The 17625-nt window shown below is 44.0% G+C and overlaps 1 protein-coding gene across 1 annotated transcript in view; it reads left to right on the plus strand.

Annotated features, from left to right (window-relative positions):
- The window catches only part of adarb1a (adenosine deaminase RNA specific B1a), a 31735-nt gene extending 17784 nt beyond the window's left edge, over positions 1–13951 (plus strand). Inside the window, exons 4-13 of the mRNA XM_067260675.1 lie at positions 413–439; positions 4966–5040; positions 7472–8406; positions 9508–9622; positions 9911–10079; positions 10423–10574; positions 10769–10937; positions 11765–11946; positions 12483–12661; positions 12882–13951. Coding sequence (XP_067116776.1) covers positions 430–439; positions 4966–5040; positions 7472–8406; positions 9508–9622; positions 9911–10079; positions 10423–10574; positions 10769–10937; positions 11765–11946; positions 12483–12661; positions 12882–13055 — 2160 coding nt within the window. The 5' untranslated portion in view covers positions 413–429 and the 3' untranslated portion in view covers positions 13056–13951. The remainder of the gene's footprint in view (positions 1–412; positions 440–4965; positions 5041–7471; positions 8407–9507; positions 9623–9910; positions 10080–10422; positions 10575–10768; positions 10938–11764; positions 11947–12482; positions 12662–12881) is intronic.
- Positions 13952–17625: the final 3674 nt, after the last annotated feature.

The raw sequence follows: 17625 nt of genomic DNA on the forward strand, positions 1-17625 counted from the left end.
CCCCCCCCCCCCCCCCCCCCCCGCTCCTCCCAAATCGACCTGTTTGTGTTAGTGTGCTGGGGAGGGCTCCTGTCAGTTGTTTGGAGAATTCCCTCTCGGCTGTGGTTCTACTTCGCTCCCATCACCACAGCCGTCTCCTGAATCCATTTATCATTGTCTCCTTCCCGGCTGGATGCCCCTGTCTGGCAGGGTCCGACTCTGGCCCGCGCCCCACGTTCTACCTCCACGCGTGGGCTAGGTGATAGAGCCCACCGCTGCATGTTCAGCTTCACGCTAGGTTCAGCCTCGAACTACCTGTTGAAACTTCAAATCCACATATTTATCTGGCTTAGCAGTAGTGCAGGCATTGTGGAATATTGTTATTATTATATTTCAATAATAATGATATTCTTATTTTCTCCTCTCTCTGTAGGTGCTGTCGTCAAAGCAATGACAGAAGGTATGTAGGGTTCCAATCCAGCCACTGAGCTAATTTCTCCATAGCTTGAGAAATCGTTCCGATTGATGGGGACAGACGTCCTTCTGGGATTATATGTGTGCAACAGTACATTCATTTGGAGATTTGATGATGCGCCGTGAAGTATAAATACATTTCGGTTCGTTAGTGTCGGCTGATTCTGCACGGGACGTGCCTCACAGGCTACTGTATATATCCGTTTTTAATCTCCGTCTCCAACTCTCCAGGGTCCTCCTCAGGAACCTGTTAGTGTGCACACTGCTGCCATGGAGGACATTACCGCCACTTCAGCTCGAGATATTATCTCTCTTGTTTAGCATACTAGACAAAAAGACAGGATGTCAGATTTCAGTCAACAGCATTCTATCACACGGCAAGATGTTATTCATGAAAGCCCAAATACTCAGATGTTGGATGTGTAAAATGGGCCTCTTGGGACCTATAAAAACAAGCAAGCTATAAAAACCAAGTAGATGAAATGTACTTAAAAATGAAAATAAGTTGTTTTGGGCTGTACTTAGTGTATGCTTGTAATTGGTGAAAGCTTGGTGATCAAAATGACTAAAAATACATTATGCTAAATATATTGTTCCTCAACGCTTGTAATAATATGCTTAAATGCTCTCAAGATAATTATGTTTTGAATACGCAACCGTTTAGCATGAATAGCTTTAAGCTTCAGTTGAGACTCATGTACTGGATGTGCCACTGATATCTTTAGAGCTTTGAACTTGGAACAGAAAGCTACTTCAGAATCTTCCAAGTCTCTCTGTTACCCTGTTTGTCAACATCGTACACACAAACAGTCCGAGAACTACATTTGTTGACATTTTTCTCTCCTCTCAGTTAATTTCTGCCTCCATTATCTGGAGAATGACAACCTAAGCCTCGGTCTGCCTCCATCCAGCTCACACAAAGGAGGCAGCGAGGCGACGGCCTGGCTGGCTGATAACATTGTCACTTCTAATGTTTGGAGGGACGCAGCTGAGTGGCAGAGTGGTACAAGGCCATTTTCTGCTCACAGGGAAGAGATTAGACAGGCCGAGAGTGAGGCCTGCTACGCCAATCTTGTCAGTTAGCGCGAAAAGTCTGCTCTGTGCCTTTTCACCAAGGAAAAGCTGCTTAGCAGGCCCTCGGTTCTAATTGAGTTTGTGTGACTTGTTCTTGAATAAAGATGTTGCCGACCATTCTGTTTAAAGTTGCGAGTGAGACTTAACCCCAAGCACCTAATACAAGTGTGGTCAAATAGTACATTGGATGTTACTCTAAATGTCATGATGAATCAAATATATAAGAAATTCACAGCAGGTTTAAATTTGGCCGTATATTCCTATATCTTTACAAGTGTATATCTTTGCTTTATCTCCTCATGCAATGTCCTTCATTGCAATGTCAAAGATGGATCACACAAGGAAAGGCCTGACAGTGGCTGGTGAGATATTTCCCACTGCACTGTATGTGACCACTTGGTCAGTCATCCCTGAGGTGATATACACTTCCTATGCATATATTTCCATACTGTTCATTACCTGCAGTGTAATGTATGGCCTAACTGTAGCTGATGGCGGAGGAGAGCTGGCGGGATGGCTGGAGGATGGCTTAACGTTAGATCATGGGCTGATTGAGAATGCCATGTGTTACCTGGAGGTCCCCATCCGTCTGTGGCCTGACCGCCAACCTCAGCTTACACCCAGCCCGCGTCCTATCCGGCTGCACATAGAAAAGTCATTATGACACTCCAACGGCCGACCATCGCTCATAAATACAGCAGTTGTGATTAAATGAGCCCCTCAGGCCTGTGGTGCGAGGTGTCCCCTGGCCTTCAGTCCTGAAGCTGGCCTACCCTCAGTCTTATTTCTGGCTCAGTACTGTACCTTCGACATGTCGTTTACAGTTATTACATTGACTTGTATTCGTAGCAGCCACTTTTGCTTTTTCTGCAGGAAATGATTGGAGAACATTACTGCACCTTATTGTTACATCGCTGTTACATCATTCTTATTGTTATATTCACTGATTTCTGTGCTTTAGGCCTAGCTAGCCGGCACGTTTACACTGCTGCCCGTGGACTTAATGACTGGAAATCTGACTTTCTGAATAAAGTCATTAAGCATTGAAGGCCAGGGAGCAAAGTGTTTTTCCCCCCCAGTTTTTGCCTATGAAACAAGGGAAGGTAACAAAGCTGACATTTGGAGAAAAGGAAGGAAGCAAGCAGACGTCCACATTATCTTCAGTCATGCTAATGTGCTGCGGATGTCCCTCTGCTCTCTGTCAGGAAGCTTCACAGATAAAGCACAAGGGCATTCTGGGAATATGACCCTTGGTTGCAAGATCTTGGGCTGAGAAGCCCCCCGCTCCCCCTTCCCGCACCCTCTCCCTGTCTGTCAGGAAAAGAAGAGGTGATAATTATCAGCCAATTTTTTCCCCTGGGGCATTTATTTATTTATGTCTGTGGATGACATGTAGAGTGGCAGTTCCCTGATTAACCCAACGTGAATAACAGGAGCACTACGTCCCCTTATCGGTGAGAAGGGCAGCTGCTCAGGAGGGGAAACCGTGGTGTCGGGTATTTTTCAGAACTGTGGGGGTGGGTGGGGGGGGAGGGGGGGTGGTGATGGCTCTGCGACAAGAAGCAGATATGGTGGGTGTGATGAGGTTACACTGGAAGGATGATTTGTACGATGAGTTAGGAAGCTCTGCTATCAATGACAGTGCTATTCTGGTAATGACAGTGCTACAATTACCATTCTACTAACCCTCCCTTGTTCTATTCACATAAACATTCGAAAACGAGTGACTTTATAGACTGTAGATGAACATTTTAACAGAAAATGGGGCAATGGGGTAAACAAAATAATTGGTAACCTCAGAATATAACTGACTGTCAAACATCACCAGAGTTTTATATTAGCTTTTTTTTTTTTTTTTTTATGAATGTTCTTTTATACTTCTTCACTGTAGTTTCTGATGGCTTTAGAATCTAAGAACGGTTTATAGAAGGGGAATAGTTTGTAGAAAGTTATTGTGGGCCTCCGTATCTTGTTGAATCTCCCTCTTGAAAGAGCTCTGTTGAAGTGTTCAGGTCAGTGTATTTCCCTAATAACAAGCTTGTATGCGCCAGCTAGCTGCCTGACTGATTCTGCTGAAGCGGCCTGTTTTCTGGGGTGCGGCTTATCGGATGCATCCACTTCAAAGCATTGTCACCAGGCAAACGTCACCGCAGCAGATCGGTTCCACTCTGACACGACTCAAGGAAGACTTTCATCTGAGAGTGCCAATTACACTTTCCAAATCCGCATGTATATCTGTCAACATTGTATCCATTTCAAAACCCCTGCTATTTTTGGGCGTCGCTATGTAAAAAAAAAATTGAAGCTATGGTACATTTTATCAGTGTACACTGTGTTCAGAGAAACCTTAGTACAGTCAATGTGTTAAGTCTATTTTCTTCATCTTATTTGCAATTGGCAACTGATGAAATTTGCCCTCCCATGAAACACAAAGCTGTCTGGCTAGACCAGGAGCTGTTTCAGATATGAACTTTTGTGTCCCTTAAAATACTAACATAATAATAGATATATTACCATTAGCTTTTTTCCAGGTTTTCTGTTCAGAACATGATTGACATATTTTGCTGCTTTCTCTGACTGCATGTCTCGAAGTGTTCTGGGGGAAATTGAATCACACGTCCTAAAGGTCAATATTTATTAATAATATACAATTATATTACTGATTTCCTCCTCTTCTCTCTTCCCTTAGCCTTATATTGACATTCTCTCTGTCTGCTTGTGTGGTGATATAGTATCTCTGGTTAGCACTCTCCCTCAGGTGGCTCAGCCTGTGGCTATCACCGTCATGCACATTGGTCCCAGACACTTTCCAGACTTCGGTTTGGTAGTTTAAGGCAGCTGATACTCCCTGAACATTCTGTGCTACAGTAAACTGCAGGCTCGGCACAGGTGTATAAGGATTGGTCACTTCTGCAATATGAAGAAGAAAAAAACAACCTTTGATGGGTTAGATGTATTTCAGTGCTATATTGCTGTGAATGCTCAAATGATCTACATACAGCGTGTGAACCCTAGCGCATTTAGGAGTAGCTGTCGAAAATGAGGGGTAATGGAATGGATATGAAAGTCACAAAAAACTGCTCTGGTTATTATGTCTTGTCAGCACGGGCCAGATTAGTCCCACGGCTGAATATTTATACAGCGGCTTCCAGCTCAATCTTCCACTTAAAGCTCTTTACCCCCTTCCTGCCTTCGTCGGAAGATTTAGTATGGGTGTGTGGCTGGATAAAGCTTCCTTAAAACTATCGACACTGCACAAGGTTCCTCTTAGGTGTGTTCAGTGGCAATGGTACAAGCCATCAATGTCACAGGTATTGAGTGGGGAGAACTACTCCATGTCTCTGTGTGATGCTTGTCTGGATCTGTTGATGATAGTCATTTTTGACTCTCACTTGGTAGCCGCCGTACAGCCTGACAGTGTTTGTGTTTGTCCTCCAGGTCGAGCTGGCTTGCGGCAGCCCCGTAACCAGCCCAGGTTCCACACCATGGAGGGGGACGAGGAGGAGAGCATGAGTGAGTCCCTCTCTCCCAAATAAAGATTGATTTAGTTTATTTACGTTTATTAGTGAAGCACTCTCCAAACAAAATGTGATTGTACATTAGTGACACCGCACAGTATGAACAAACTAGGGGGCACTTTACAAACAACAGCAATGTTTCGGCAATGTGGATCTCATTGTCATACCGCTGTGAGTAATACGATATATTTTGGACAAGAATAGAAAGGGGCGCACAAATGGGGTTTTCTGTTCCTCATTGATGTGTCTAGGATTTTCCTTAAAGAGGCGTCCAGGTATTTTTGGCGGCTCAGGAGGCAGGATCAGTTTAATCCGCAGGTCAGAAGGGGATCTCCTGCATTATTTTCAGAACCTTTTTAAAGATGGATTCTAAGCTTGACCCCGCTGCTCTTCACCCAGAAGCCCCTAAAGCCCACATACCCCCCCACACACATACACACAAACACACACACACCTCTCCCCACCTCTCCAGATTCAGAGAGAGAGGCACTCAATTTCAACTCCAAGCCATCTTAACCACTTAGGACTGAATGGAGTTTATGGGAAGAATAGATGTGGAATAAATGTTATCCTGCCGGGCTGAAGTCAGCAACAACAAGAAAATGCTTCTCTGGCACCTCAAAGCATTCATATTGGAGTTGTTATCTCAACATATTAAAGCCACGAGCATGCAGTGTACAAAAAATCCTCAAGAAGCCCAGCTACCAGTTTTGAAACATACCCGATAAATCTGATGAAACATCCTCTGAAAGGGCTGAGAGGCAAAGTCATTTTCAGGCCCATATGGCTGTATCATTCCTTAGTGATGGACAGAGGAAAGGGCGGCCTGCGTGCTCACAGAAGTGAAGCAGATGGCAAACTCAGCATTCTGCTTTTGGCTGCCAGTGCTGTACTCTAGGACTATCAAATGGATCCCATTACACACTTTACACTTTATTGTGTGTGTTAGGACAGCCGTAATCCTCCCCAGCTCCCCGTTAACCAGGCCCGGCCCAGACATGGGGACAGGGTGAGAGGGTGTGGATTAGGCCGGACAGCACAGTGAGTGCCAGTGGCGTGGGGAAAGCTGGTCGTTGTGAAGGTTATCCAAGGGCTTTCTGAGAGACGCTTTCAAGCCGGGCATGGTTTAACTCTGCTGCTCCGGTGGTGTCGCAATGCCCTCCCCCGCCTTCTACCAACAGACAGCACTCCCCCATCCTCAACAGACCTGACTCCCCTCTTCCTTGTGGTGCTGGGCATTGGTAGCATTGTGTTTCCCATGTGCATGCTTGTTATCTGCTTAATATACTGTAATTGCAAACCCAGACAATTTCTTTGGTTTTCTGTCTGTATGCTCTGTGCTCCTATTTTCTGAATGACGTACTGGTCTGCACGCGTTGGCCTCCAACAAAACAATCTGTTTGCTTTGGCACATGAACAACTATCAGTCTGTCACTCGCATAATTTTTTTACACTTTTGGTGTGACACACTCGACACTTGAAACACCCTTTTTCCCCAGCATCTGTGAATGCTCACTGTATGTCTAATGTGTTTTTTCTTACTGGAATTAGCTCCCTGAAACAGCAGGAATAATTAAAAGGGGTGCATTTTTAAGTGACACAGACACCTTATGCTAATGTTGTTGTTTCTCTGAATTTCTCATGCACTCCGAAATTATGGGGTGTGATGTTCTCAATTGCCACTCTTGGCCCCCCCTAACGTTTACACCTGCATTTTATAAAAGGATCGTTCTTCTATTCTTGAGCGCCGAAAGGAGTAACCTATCGAGCTTTTGCTGGAGGATGTTATAAATGAAAATTTACTCACAGTTCCATCTGCTTTGTTAACAGGACCTGGTGATATGTGTTCCTTTGACAGCTCTAACACAGTGTCCTCGTATCATTTTGATTAAAAAAACGACACTGTAGTTCATTTACAGTGACAGTTCCTGTTCTGAGCTTGGTCCTAACAAATGGGGGAGAGCAAGCAAGAACATGATGTAAGCTGTAGATTGAGGGTACTGAGTCAGGAATGAGCCTTTCTCTATTGTAAATATTTTATTGTTTGGATTGATGGTGGTTTGCAGTGGATAGGAAGACTTAGATTCTGCCTTTCCTTTCTATTTGTTCTTGATAACATTGACGTAACAAATGGAAAATTATTGGACTACGTGTTATTCATGTACTGTTCCTTTTTACTGTGAAATTTACTTTAAACAGCATTCATTAATTTTGTAACGTTAACTCATCGGCAAGCTAATAAGTATGGTTTATGTATCAGTATTGACCGTATTCATTTAAGTTTGCCTAGCTATGCTCAAACCTGATGTATTGAGGAACACACATCACTTGTTCAGTTACAAAGAGAGATAAAGGAATCTCTAAATTTTACATTTACAAGATCCTGCAACGAAGGCGTTGTAAGTTACTCTTTCTGGGCACCGCAGGTTCATGCAGCACTGATGTTAAGGAAAATCGCAACCTGGACAACGTGTCCTCCAAAGAGGGGGCAGGTGAGGCAGCACAGATCCCCAATGGGAGTGCTGGGGGAGGCAGGAAACGGCCCCTAGAGGAGGGCAATAATGGGCATGCTCACTCCAAGTACAGGCCCAAGAAGCGTAAGAAAACGCCAGGGCCCATTCTCCCCAAGAATGCCCTGATGCAGCTGAACGAGATCAAGCCGGGCTTGCAGTACAAGCTGCTGTCCCAGACGGGGCCCGTTCACGCGCCCGTCTTTGTCATGAATGTGGAGGTCAACGGGCAGCAGTTCGAGGGCTCTGGACCCACCAAGAAGAAGGCCAAGCTGAACGCTGCGGAGAAAGCCCTGCGCTCCTTCGTCCAGTTCCCCAACGCCTCGGAGGCGCACATGGCCATGGGGCGGACTCTCACGGTGAACACAGACTTCACCTCCGACCAGGCCGACTTCCCAGACATGCTGTTCAATGGGTTTGAGACGTCGGCCCCGCCGGAGGACTCCTTCTACCTGGGCTCCAATGGCAACGGGTCCCTGAACCCCCTGGGACTGGAGTACCCTGCCCTGCCAGGCGCCCCCAGCTCCAACGGCCTGGCCCAGTCCCCGCTCCCCGTCCCCTCGGCCTTCACCTGCCCCTCTAGCGGCAAGAACCCAGTCATGATCCTCAACGAGCTACGCCCGGGCCTCAAGTACGACTTTGTGTCTGAGAGCGGGGAGAGTCACGCCAAGAACTTTGTCATGTCCGTGACGGTAGACAATCAGAACTTCCAAGGTTCGGGCCGCAATAAGAAGCTTGCCAAGGCGCGAGCCGCCCAGGCCGCTCTCTCTGCTCTCTTTAACATGCAGCTGGACCAGACGCCGTCCCGCCAGCCCATCCCCCGAGAGGGCCTCCAGCTGCACCTGCCGCAGGTAAGACACCTGCTGTCAGTGCAGAACGCCTGGCAGTCTAACGACTCCTCTGTTGTAGTCAGGGCTCTGCTAAAGCTCGACCGTTAAAAACAGCCACTAATTTGTGTATGTGACAAACCGGCTAGAGATGTCGGTTAGTTTGATCCTGTAATGCAGTCCAGTGCACTCCACGTTTAAATCCTGTCTCTTTAACTGACGTGGGGCTCTATCAACTGTCACCCCTCATTATCCTATCCGACAGCCTTTAATTGAAAATTGAGAAAGCTTTGAAAGAAAGTGGCATTTATAAGCCTGGGAGTTCACGCTTTGTGTACAGGAAATCTATTTACACATCACTTAATCCCTGCCGTAATCCCCCGTGCTCTGATAACAAAGAGGGGAAAGTAAACTGTAATCTTAATTAACATCACCACCTGAATGCTATTCAAACATTGCTATTGATCAAACAAAACCAATCCTGTTTGGCTGGTTCTGAACAGATCGGTCAATGAAGCAGGTGATTTGCTGATCTCCCCTAAGCCTTCAGAGACATGTCATTCAGCCCCATGCAAACCCTGCTAAATTTGAAACAGTTTTGCTGATTTGGTAGTAATAAGTAAGACAACCCTTTTAATTTGACCTTCTTTGGGTACGTTTATCACTTGTGGTCTGCATGTATTATACTGTACAAACTGGATTTGTTTTTGTTTTCATTGAAAGATATTAGTTTCTGGAGAGTTCATGTGGATTTTAAGGGTGCTTAAAATCAGCATTAGGAGCAACAACATTTCTTTCTGATGTACTTTGTTTGGCTTCAGGCTATTCTCTCGTCTTTTCCTTATTTGTTTTGCATTCTCTCATCTTAAGGCATGTCAGTTCAGATGCCGATGATCAGTGAAACTACTCAATACATGTATCATTCATTCAATTTTTGTGTTCCCTTTTACCCAAAGATTGCATCAGTCTATTCTAAACAAACTAAAAAAGAAGGAATTTGGGATATATTAAAATGCTTAATGTTGGAATAATATAAACTTCAGCAGCAAAGCCAGTCCCAGCAGCACGCCCTGTGTCCCGGTGTGGAGATGATGCGTGTGATATTTGGCTGGCTGTTTGTCTCAGGTCCTGGCAGACGCCGTCTCCCGTCTGGTGGTTGACAAGTTCAGCGAGCTGACGGAGAACTTCACGTCTCCGCATGCTCGGCGGAAAGTCCTGGCCGGTGTCGTTATGACAACAGGTATTGTTACAGTAGGCTCTCTTTCTCTGTCAAATCCCCCCCCCTCTCTCCCCGCTCCCAGACCCACAATGAAATGGGGCCCACACTCTGATTAAGAGCTCCATTACATCCAATAAGGACTTGATATTACTCAACGTTTATGTATTATTTATGATGCATTTACCTTCAGATACTTCCCACAGTTTACAGTTTGTTGGCAAATCCAAATAGGTCTGGTTGAGGGTAGGAGGCAGGCCTGTATCCTGCGCTCTGTTTAAACACCTTTCCTTCCACGACCCTCCTACACAGGCACTGACGTCAAGGAAGCCCAGGTGATCTGTGTCTCCACGGGGACCAAGTGTATAAACGGCGAGTACATGAGCGACCGCGGCCTGGCGCTCAACGATTGCCACGCTGAGATCATCGCTCGCCGCTCTCTCATTAGGTACCTGTACACACAGCTGGAGCACTTCCTCAGGTAAGCTCCAATCCTTCGCCACCCCTACTGCTACAGAAAAGAGTGCACGCCCAGAGGGTTCTCTAATATATATTTAACTGATTGCTGCGAGGGGTTAGTGACGTGAACTACTGGTAGGATTTATGTCGTAAAGAACATCGTGTTAAATGTCAATATTGCCTGATAGAAATGTGTGCAAGAGGAGGCTCTGGTTAACCTGAAATGTTTACATTAAAACAGTCATCGTTTCAGCCAAAGCTCAATCCTTTTTTGTAGTCACTAGAACATTAGAATTTTGCTGGTGGTGTATATTTGTTCTCAGCAAGCCTGTGTTTTCCCTCGTCTGTGTTCTTTCGTGATGCAGTAGCAGCAGAGAGGAGCACCAGAAGTCCATCTTTGCCAGATGTGACAAACATGGCTTCCGGCTGAAGGAGAATGTCCAGTTCCACCTCTACATCAGCACGTCACCATGTGGAGACGCCCGCATCTTCTCACCCCACGAGGCAGGAGTGGAGGGTGAGGGAAACCTTCCCCCCATACCAACCTCCTCAAGTCGCTAACCTTTCCCCTGACTCTCGCATCAACCACCCTGTTTTAGACACCAGACCTAATCTTTATCATAAACTAACAAGTCGAGGAACATTTTTACTGTGACTGTGTGACATTGGCATTTCAACTGAATACAGCCCGGCTCTCTTTTACCCCTACAGATCAAGGAGACCGACACCCCAACAGGAAAGCTCGCGGTCAACTGCGGACAAAGATCGAGTCTGGGGAGGGCACCATCCCCGTGAGATCCAGCAACACCATCCAGACCTGGGACGGGGTTCTGCAGGGCGAGCGGCTGCTCACCATGTCCTGTAGCGACAAGATATCCAGGTCTGTATGTCTGGCGGCCGTACATCAGCTACTTCCTCTAACCGTTCCCATCAAAGTGGTGTGCGTGTGCAGCGCCTCAGACAATGGGATCGTTCAGTGGGAAGCGCGTAATGGATCCCAGGGAGCAAATAGTTCCTGTTTAAGGGAATGCGTTGAACATATAAACAGTCTGATTATGCAATCAATATACAGGGCTTGGGCTGTTTGTCACTCTTCAAATTCATGGCAGGGAATAAGGTATAATAGGCCTCGCTGTTGGAGGCCTGCTTTTGTTCAACACCACACTCCACTCCACGGTGATGAGAGGCGCTTTTGCCCTGTGAATGAGATGCTATTTAAATGATTGTGATTGTATGCAGTTTCTTCCTTCTTTTTTTTTTTGCAGGCTACTGTCTCGCTCTCTCATGTCCCAATCACTCGTGTTTTTCTCCACGAGCAGTCCTCCAGGTGTGATTAGGCCACAGGCTTTGATTAGACTCTTTGATTAATCTCAGCAGAGACTTTGAGCCCTGCTAGAACCCCCTGGGGCTTGCTACAGCTCCACACTGCCAAAAGGGTTCTCAGAAAACAATATTGTTGATTTTTAGATTTTGCTCCAGATTATTATTTATTTTCTTTCAATGTTTTTTCAGAAACTCTTCACCCAAAGCCATTTGTTGCCTGTTTTTCAGCTCTGCAAGGAGAGAAACTTCAAGTGGAGTTTTTACTTAGTTACTTCTCGCCCTCACATACGTAGGCTCCATGAGTTGTCTTGTGACCAGCACTGCTCAAACATGGTGTTCTCTGAAAAGATGAAGATCCTACTTCCTGTTGTTCTCTCCCCCCAGGTGGAACGTGGTTGGCATCCAGGGCTCCCTGATGAGCTTCTTCACAGAGCCCATCTACTTCTCCAGCATCATCTTGGGCAGTCTGTACCACGCCGACCACTTGTCCCGAGCCATGTACCAGAGGATTGCCGACATTGAGGACCTCCCACTGCCTTTCAGCCTGAACCGTCCACTCCTCAGCGGTGAGCACTCCTCACTTCCTGTCACCAAAATTGTCTACTTCCTGTCAAGAAGCCTGCATCTTCTCACCAAGCCTACATACTGTACATCCTGTTAACAAGCCTACAGACATCCTGTCAAAAAACCTGCATACATTGTGTCGGAAAAGACAGAGGAGCTAGCCTTAAACAGAATACCTACTTCATTGTACCATTTTCCCCACTCAGATAAAGTAATGTGATTAGTAAGAGTGTAGGTAGACAGCTTCACTTTTGGCATTTAAGTGACTTCTTGGCCTTGGGTCTTCTCGCCGCCTGCTTGCCAAATTAGCTCGTTAGCCGCAGCTGGTACAAGACCAAGTGAAGGTAATTGAGCCTGTAGAAATCAAAGAGCTGTAATATGTCTTTGCAGCACACACCCATACATCAACATTATCTCAGTGTTTACTAATACCACCGATGCCTGTTCTTACAACTCCCATCTCATATTATATTATTATAATATTAAGTTTAGAAAGCGTTAACTTTTTAGATGAGTGAATTCTTTATTTTTTCTGCAGGCATAAGCAACGCAGAAGCCCGACAGCCAGGGAAAGCCCCGAATTTCAGTGTGAACTGGACTGTGGGGGACCAGGCCCTGGAGGTGATCAACGCCACCACTGGGAAGGATGATCTGGGACGACCATCCAGGCTGTGCAAGTACGCCTTGTTCAACCGCTGGGTCCGCCTTCACTTCAAGGTACCTTGGACTAAGTTGATTTCAGCACTCAACCCAACAAGTATTTACACAGGAAATTTTACCGGAACCAGAAAACAATGTACAAATCACCATTTGCACATAGTAAAGCTGTGCAATATAGCATGATATCGGTATATAGAACAGATACAAATTGAATATGTTTGGGTTGCTCATTTAATAGATTGTGTTCAACTGAAACCTCTCTTTTTTCCTGCTTAAGCTCTCAAATACCCTGAGAATTAAAATGGCCAAACCAGGGTCTTACCACGAAGCCAAACAAGCTGCATTGGAGTACCACGCTGCCAAGCAAGCTCTCATCAAGGCCTTCCACAAAGCAGGACTGGGTGCCTGGGTGAAAAAGCCCATCGAACAGGATCAGTTCTCTCCTGAGTAGCTTGTGTTGTGGGAAATGGCGAAAAGACGGGCATGGAAAACGAACAGCTGTTTGACCCATGCATTCTCTGTAGTCCATCCCTGTAGGGTGTCTGTCTCTCTCTCTTTCTCTCTCTGTCTCTGATGCGGTGAGTTTATTGATTGAAACTTGCCTAGACACTGCATATTTAGTAAGTACACCTTCAAACAACCTCTCCAAAATATTCACAACACGTTAATTTTTAAATGTCTTGCCTTGCACTTTTAAGGCAATGTATTCAATTTGCCATTGGGATTTTTTACTGTGAATTTTAAAGCATTGCACTGATTAGCACTTGTCAAAATGTGAGACGATTGAAATTTTCCTCACAACAGAAACTCTATTCATGTCTTTGTTTCTGTATCTTGATATTCCTTTGCTTCTATTCCATGGCATGGAATGATAAAAGAAAGGGTGTTTGTATACCCTGTTCACGTCCGTCAATATTTCACTTGGCCATTTTCCCTACTATCTTTCTGAACCACTACAGAAGAAAGAGATGTAGAATTCAATTTGTTGACATCATTGCTAATGTAATCAAGCCTAATAAGGTTAATTCACTCCTCAGTAGAAGTGCATCTCTCCACCAAAAAGAGTTTCCAGAATCCACCATGGTTCTTTCTGTACATAAGGGAAGAGGTGCATACTGTTATGTCTTTGTGATTCTTAACTTAAGCTCACCAAAGATGATGTCAGCATAAAGTTATATTTTGTTTTTGTAATGTAATGTTTATTTATAAATGTCATCTATGTTTTTTATTTATTTTAATTACCCAAGTTTACTTTCACCCCCTTTGTCTCCTGCCTTTTTAAAGTGTTACAGGTATTTGTGTATGTAGATATAGTGTAAATAAAAGGAACTATTGTGTTGTTTTGAAGTATGCCCAAAACATGCAAATTATTTGTTTCTTACTCTTGAAAACGATTGTGCTGTTTTATTTCCTTGCTGTTTGAATCTGATTCTATTATGCCAAGCAATCTCAATGTTTAATGTTCGTTCTTTCCTAACACTTTGTTTGGACTATTTCTCCTATTTCTCCTTGTGTAGTAATGTTTCTTTACTTCTTACTCTGTGAGAATCTACTTGACCTCAATCTGATTTCTATAACATCTTGATGAACATTTTTTCCACTCAGTCTGAGAAATCCTTTAAAAATGTTTGAATGTCTGCTTATTCTCTTATTCTGAAGATATGTGAAAACGCATGTTGACTTGACATGCACTGCAGTAGATCTCTGGTTGTTGGTAACACACAAATGTTTGAATACTGTCATATGAGACAGGCGATTCTCGAAAGGGGACCAAACCATTTGAAAGCACTATATTAGAATGTGGGCTGTTCTATTTATGCATTCTCTGACCACAGTTGGGAGGGCTGACCACTCTTCTGCAGTTCTGTATGGGTTCATGCACTTTGCATGTTGGCCCTGTTCCATCAAGAATGTGCGGCTAATGCATGAGCTCTCTTTCTTTCTCTTCTCTCTAAAGCATGGAAAAAGATATTTCAAACCAGATGAAAAAGCACTATACTGTATTAAAATGAGGAAAGATCTAGAAATTGGGGTATAAATAAATGATAACATAGTCATTTTGTATACAGTTGTCTTTCTTTATCTGATATGTACCCACTTTCAATTCATGAGAAATTCAATTCAGCCCTCCACATTAACACTATTTTCCTACAATTTCCATCATACAATTTCATTACTATGAGGTCATGGATTTCAAAGAATAATTTCAAATCATATGACACTAGATTTTGTTACATAACTGTATAGGGACAAACATCTGCATATGACAATTGGAAATTGAGAATAGTGGAGTGGCCATGATGTCGACACGTCAGCCGGCTGCTGCTGTGCTATCTGAGCCACCCTGTACTCCATCTCCACAGGAGGTTTTACTGGACTATTACTTTGTGTCCTATCAGCTCCTAGCACCTGTGCAACATGAGAAGCACAGATAATCTCGGCATGGATTACCTTTCCTTTCGGATTGCTTATGGGAGCTACCAGACAAACAAATAAATAACTCTTTTTTAATAATCAAGTTTTTACACAAGGATTGCTGACAGCTTTCCCAATTCCATGAAGGGAAACCAAAGACAGTCTGGTCATAGTTCTGCTGATGCCCTGGGTCTGTTCCCCAGCTGGACCAAAAGTCAAGAGCAACACTTGAAATCGGACCAGTCTGAAGGTGAAGGAGGATTAGTGAGTAAAACCTTCCCATGCTTCCTTCATGTTTTCTCTGCCATTTATATTTCATGAAGACTCTTAAAGGTGAAACAGTAAAGGGGTCTTGGTGCCCTCTACGTCTCCCTTGTGTCCATTCCTGTATGAATGAATTGCTTCCTACGGGCAACTAAACGAAGTATTAATTCATTAAACTGTTTCATCTCTAACTATTTAAACTGTGTTCATAAGCCTAAACCTTTCTGAACTGAGATGGATGTTTGTATAGAGTTGCAATGCTCAGTGCACATGTGGAAGGACCCCCCCCCCCCCTTGCCCCAACACACACGCACCCATACACACGGCTGCCATCCAGTAAGCCATCCATTAGAACATCTCTTCATTTGTCACAGTCCGTTTCCCCTGTGATCAGACCTCATTAACCATCTAATGGACCTGTGGACCCAGTGTACATACTGTACAGTGCATCACCCCCTCCTGAACAGATGTTAGCGAAGCTAACTGAGAATCTGTATCAGCAAAGTTGCTTTGCACAAATTGACAACGTGACAAAATTGACAGTTTACATTGAAAGTCTCAAATGGTGGATGGGCATCCAGTCATCTACAAACTCCCATATTCCCCATTTACAGCAGGAAAACATCTAAATGCCACCAGTTTGCAAACCTTCAGGAGTAGGTGGCCCAGTGACACGGAGACTGTCCCTAGGTTTACTGTCGAAATCACTTTAAATCGACTGTTGGAATTGAGAGCCTTGCCAGTGATGTGTATTGGAATCATATCAATGTCAATCATGCTCGTTTGATTTTTGATCTAATAACATAATACATTTATGCCATAGAACAGTTTTTTTCTCAGTACTGGGCAACACACGCCTGTTTTCTGGAAGCACATTGTGAATTGCTGACTTCTGTGTGTTGTTCTCTGGTCAGCAAAAGAGAGTGTAACAGAAGTGCCCAGACCTTAAATGGCACCATTACAAGCTGCTTAGCTGTTTATTCATGAAAGGCTCAGGAGACCTGAGGCTCCACAGAGACCAATATTGCCCCAGTCACAGAGTCTGCAAAAACACTCTGTCATCAGACTCCATGCATCTCACTGGACCACAGTCACACTAGTGAGGAAGCCATATGTCACAGCACATGTTAATTTAGCCAATGGCTGTATTTGTGTTTAATATACAAGCGGAATATAAAAGAAGTGTTTGTCCATTTTCACAAACATTAGAGAACTCTAGGGAGTGTCATATGGAACTGGGGTTTACGCTCAGGCCTAAATTATGTAGCTAGTTTGATTCATGGGTCAATGAATGACTGTCTGTTATAATTGGGACAAGCTACCTTGGTGCTTTAGATAACGTTGTAGATGTTTTAGACAGCTTTGTCCTCTCCTGTGTGTGCATAGCAAGATTGCTTATTAAACCATCAAAGACAGACATTGTTTGCTCAATGTTTGTATGTACTTTTGTGTATTCATGTTAACTTGACTCCCGAGGCAGCTCATTTAACAGCAGGGGCATAACTATTGTTGTACAAAGACATGTACTGTATTTTAGCTGTGGAAAGCTTTGTCTGGGTGATTTTAAACAGGAGGACACAATTGTACCTTACTAACATGGGAAAAAATATAATAATAAACCTGTATGTTGGTCAATGTAAATGTCATCTTATATTCCAATTATCAGGCTTGTTTTATTTTCCCATTGAAACATGACATTTCCATCAGAAGGACACTTGCTTTCAACCTTATGTGGCATTTAGCAGCTTGAGATTACACAAGGTTAATTAACATATTTTAATAAAATATTTGAATCCAAGAACATATGCAAACTATCTAATTGAGATTGCCCAAGTAAACAATTTATCATGACTAAATTGTGTAACACTAACACAGCTTCAACTCACTATTCTGATACATGAATTATTATTTGTAATAATGGAAGCTAACACTTCTAAAAGACAACCAAATCTGTTCTTGAATAGGAATAACTCAGCCATGGTGGGTATCCAGAACCACACATAAATCATAACACTTGGGTCAGCAAGATCACCGGTCCTTCAAGGCCTGCATTTCCATTTTAATTTTCTGCTCAGTGGAGTTGATGTATGTGGCAACACAGAGTAGCCAGGTTCTTGCAGCCGACAGATTCCAATGCTGTTATTACGGAGGACTAGACAACCTTCCCTCACTGCTTACGAGTGCTAAACCTTCACCACCGCGTCCCACTGAAGGGGTAAAGCTGGGATTTTGATTTTGTGTTATATGTTATAACAATTCTTTCAAATGTGAGAAACACCACAAAATTTACAGAACTGCAACAGAATAATGCTAATAGTGCTAATATTGTATAAAATGCTAAT

The sequence above is a fragment of the Osmerus mordax genome, chromosome 22 (genome assembly GCF_038355195.1).
Source record: "Osmerus mordax isolate fOsmMor3 chromosome 22, fOsmMor3.pri, whole genome shotgun sequence".
NCBI classification, from domain to species: domain Eukaryota; kingdom Metazoa; phylum Chordata; class Actinopteri; order Osmeriformes; family Osmeridae; genus Osmerus; species Osmerus mordax.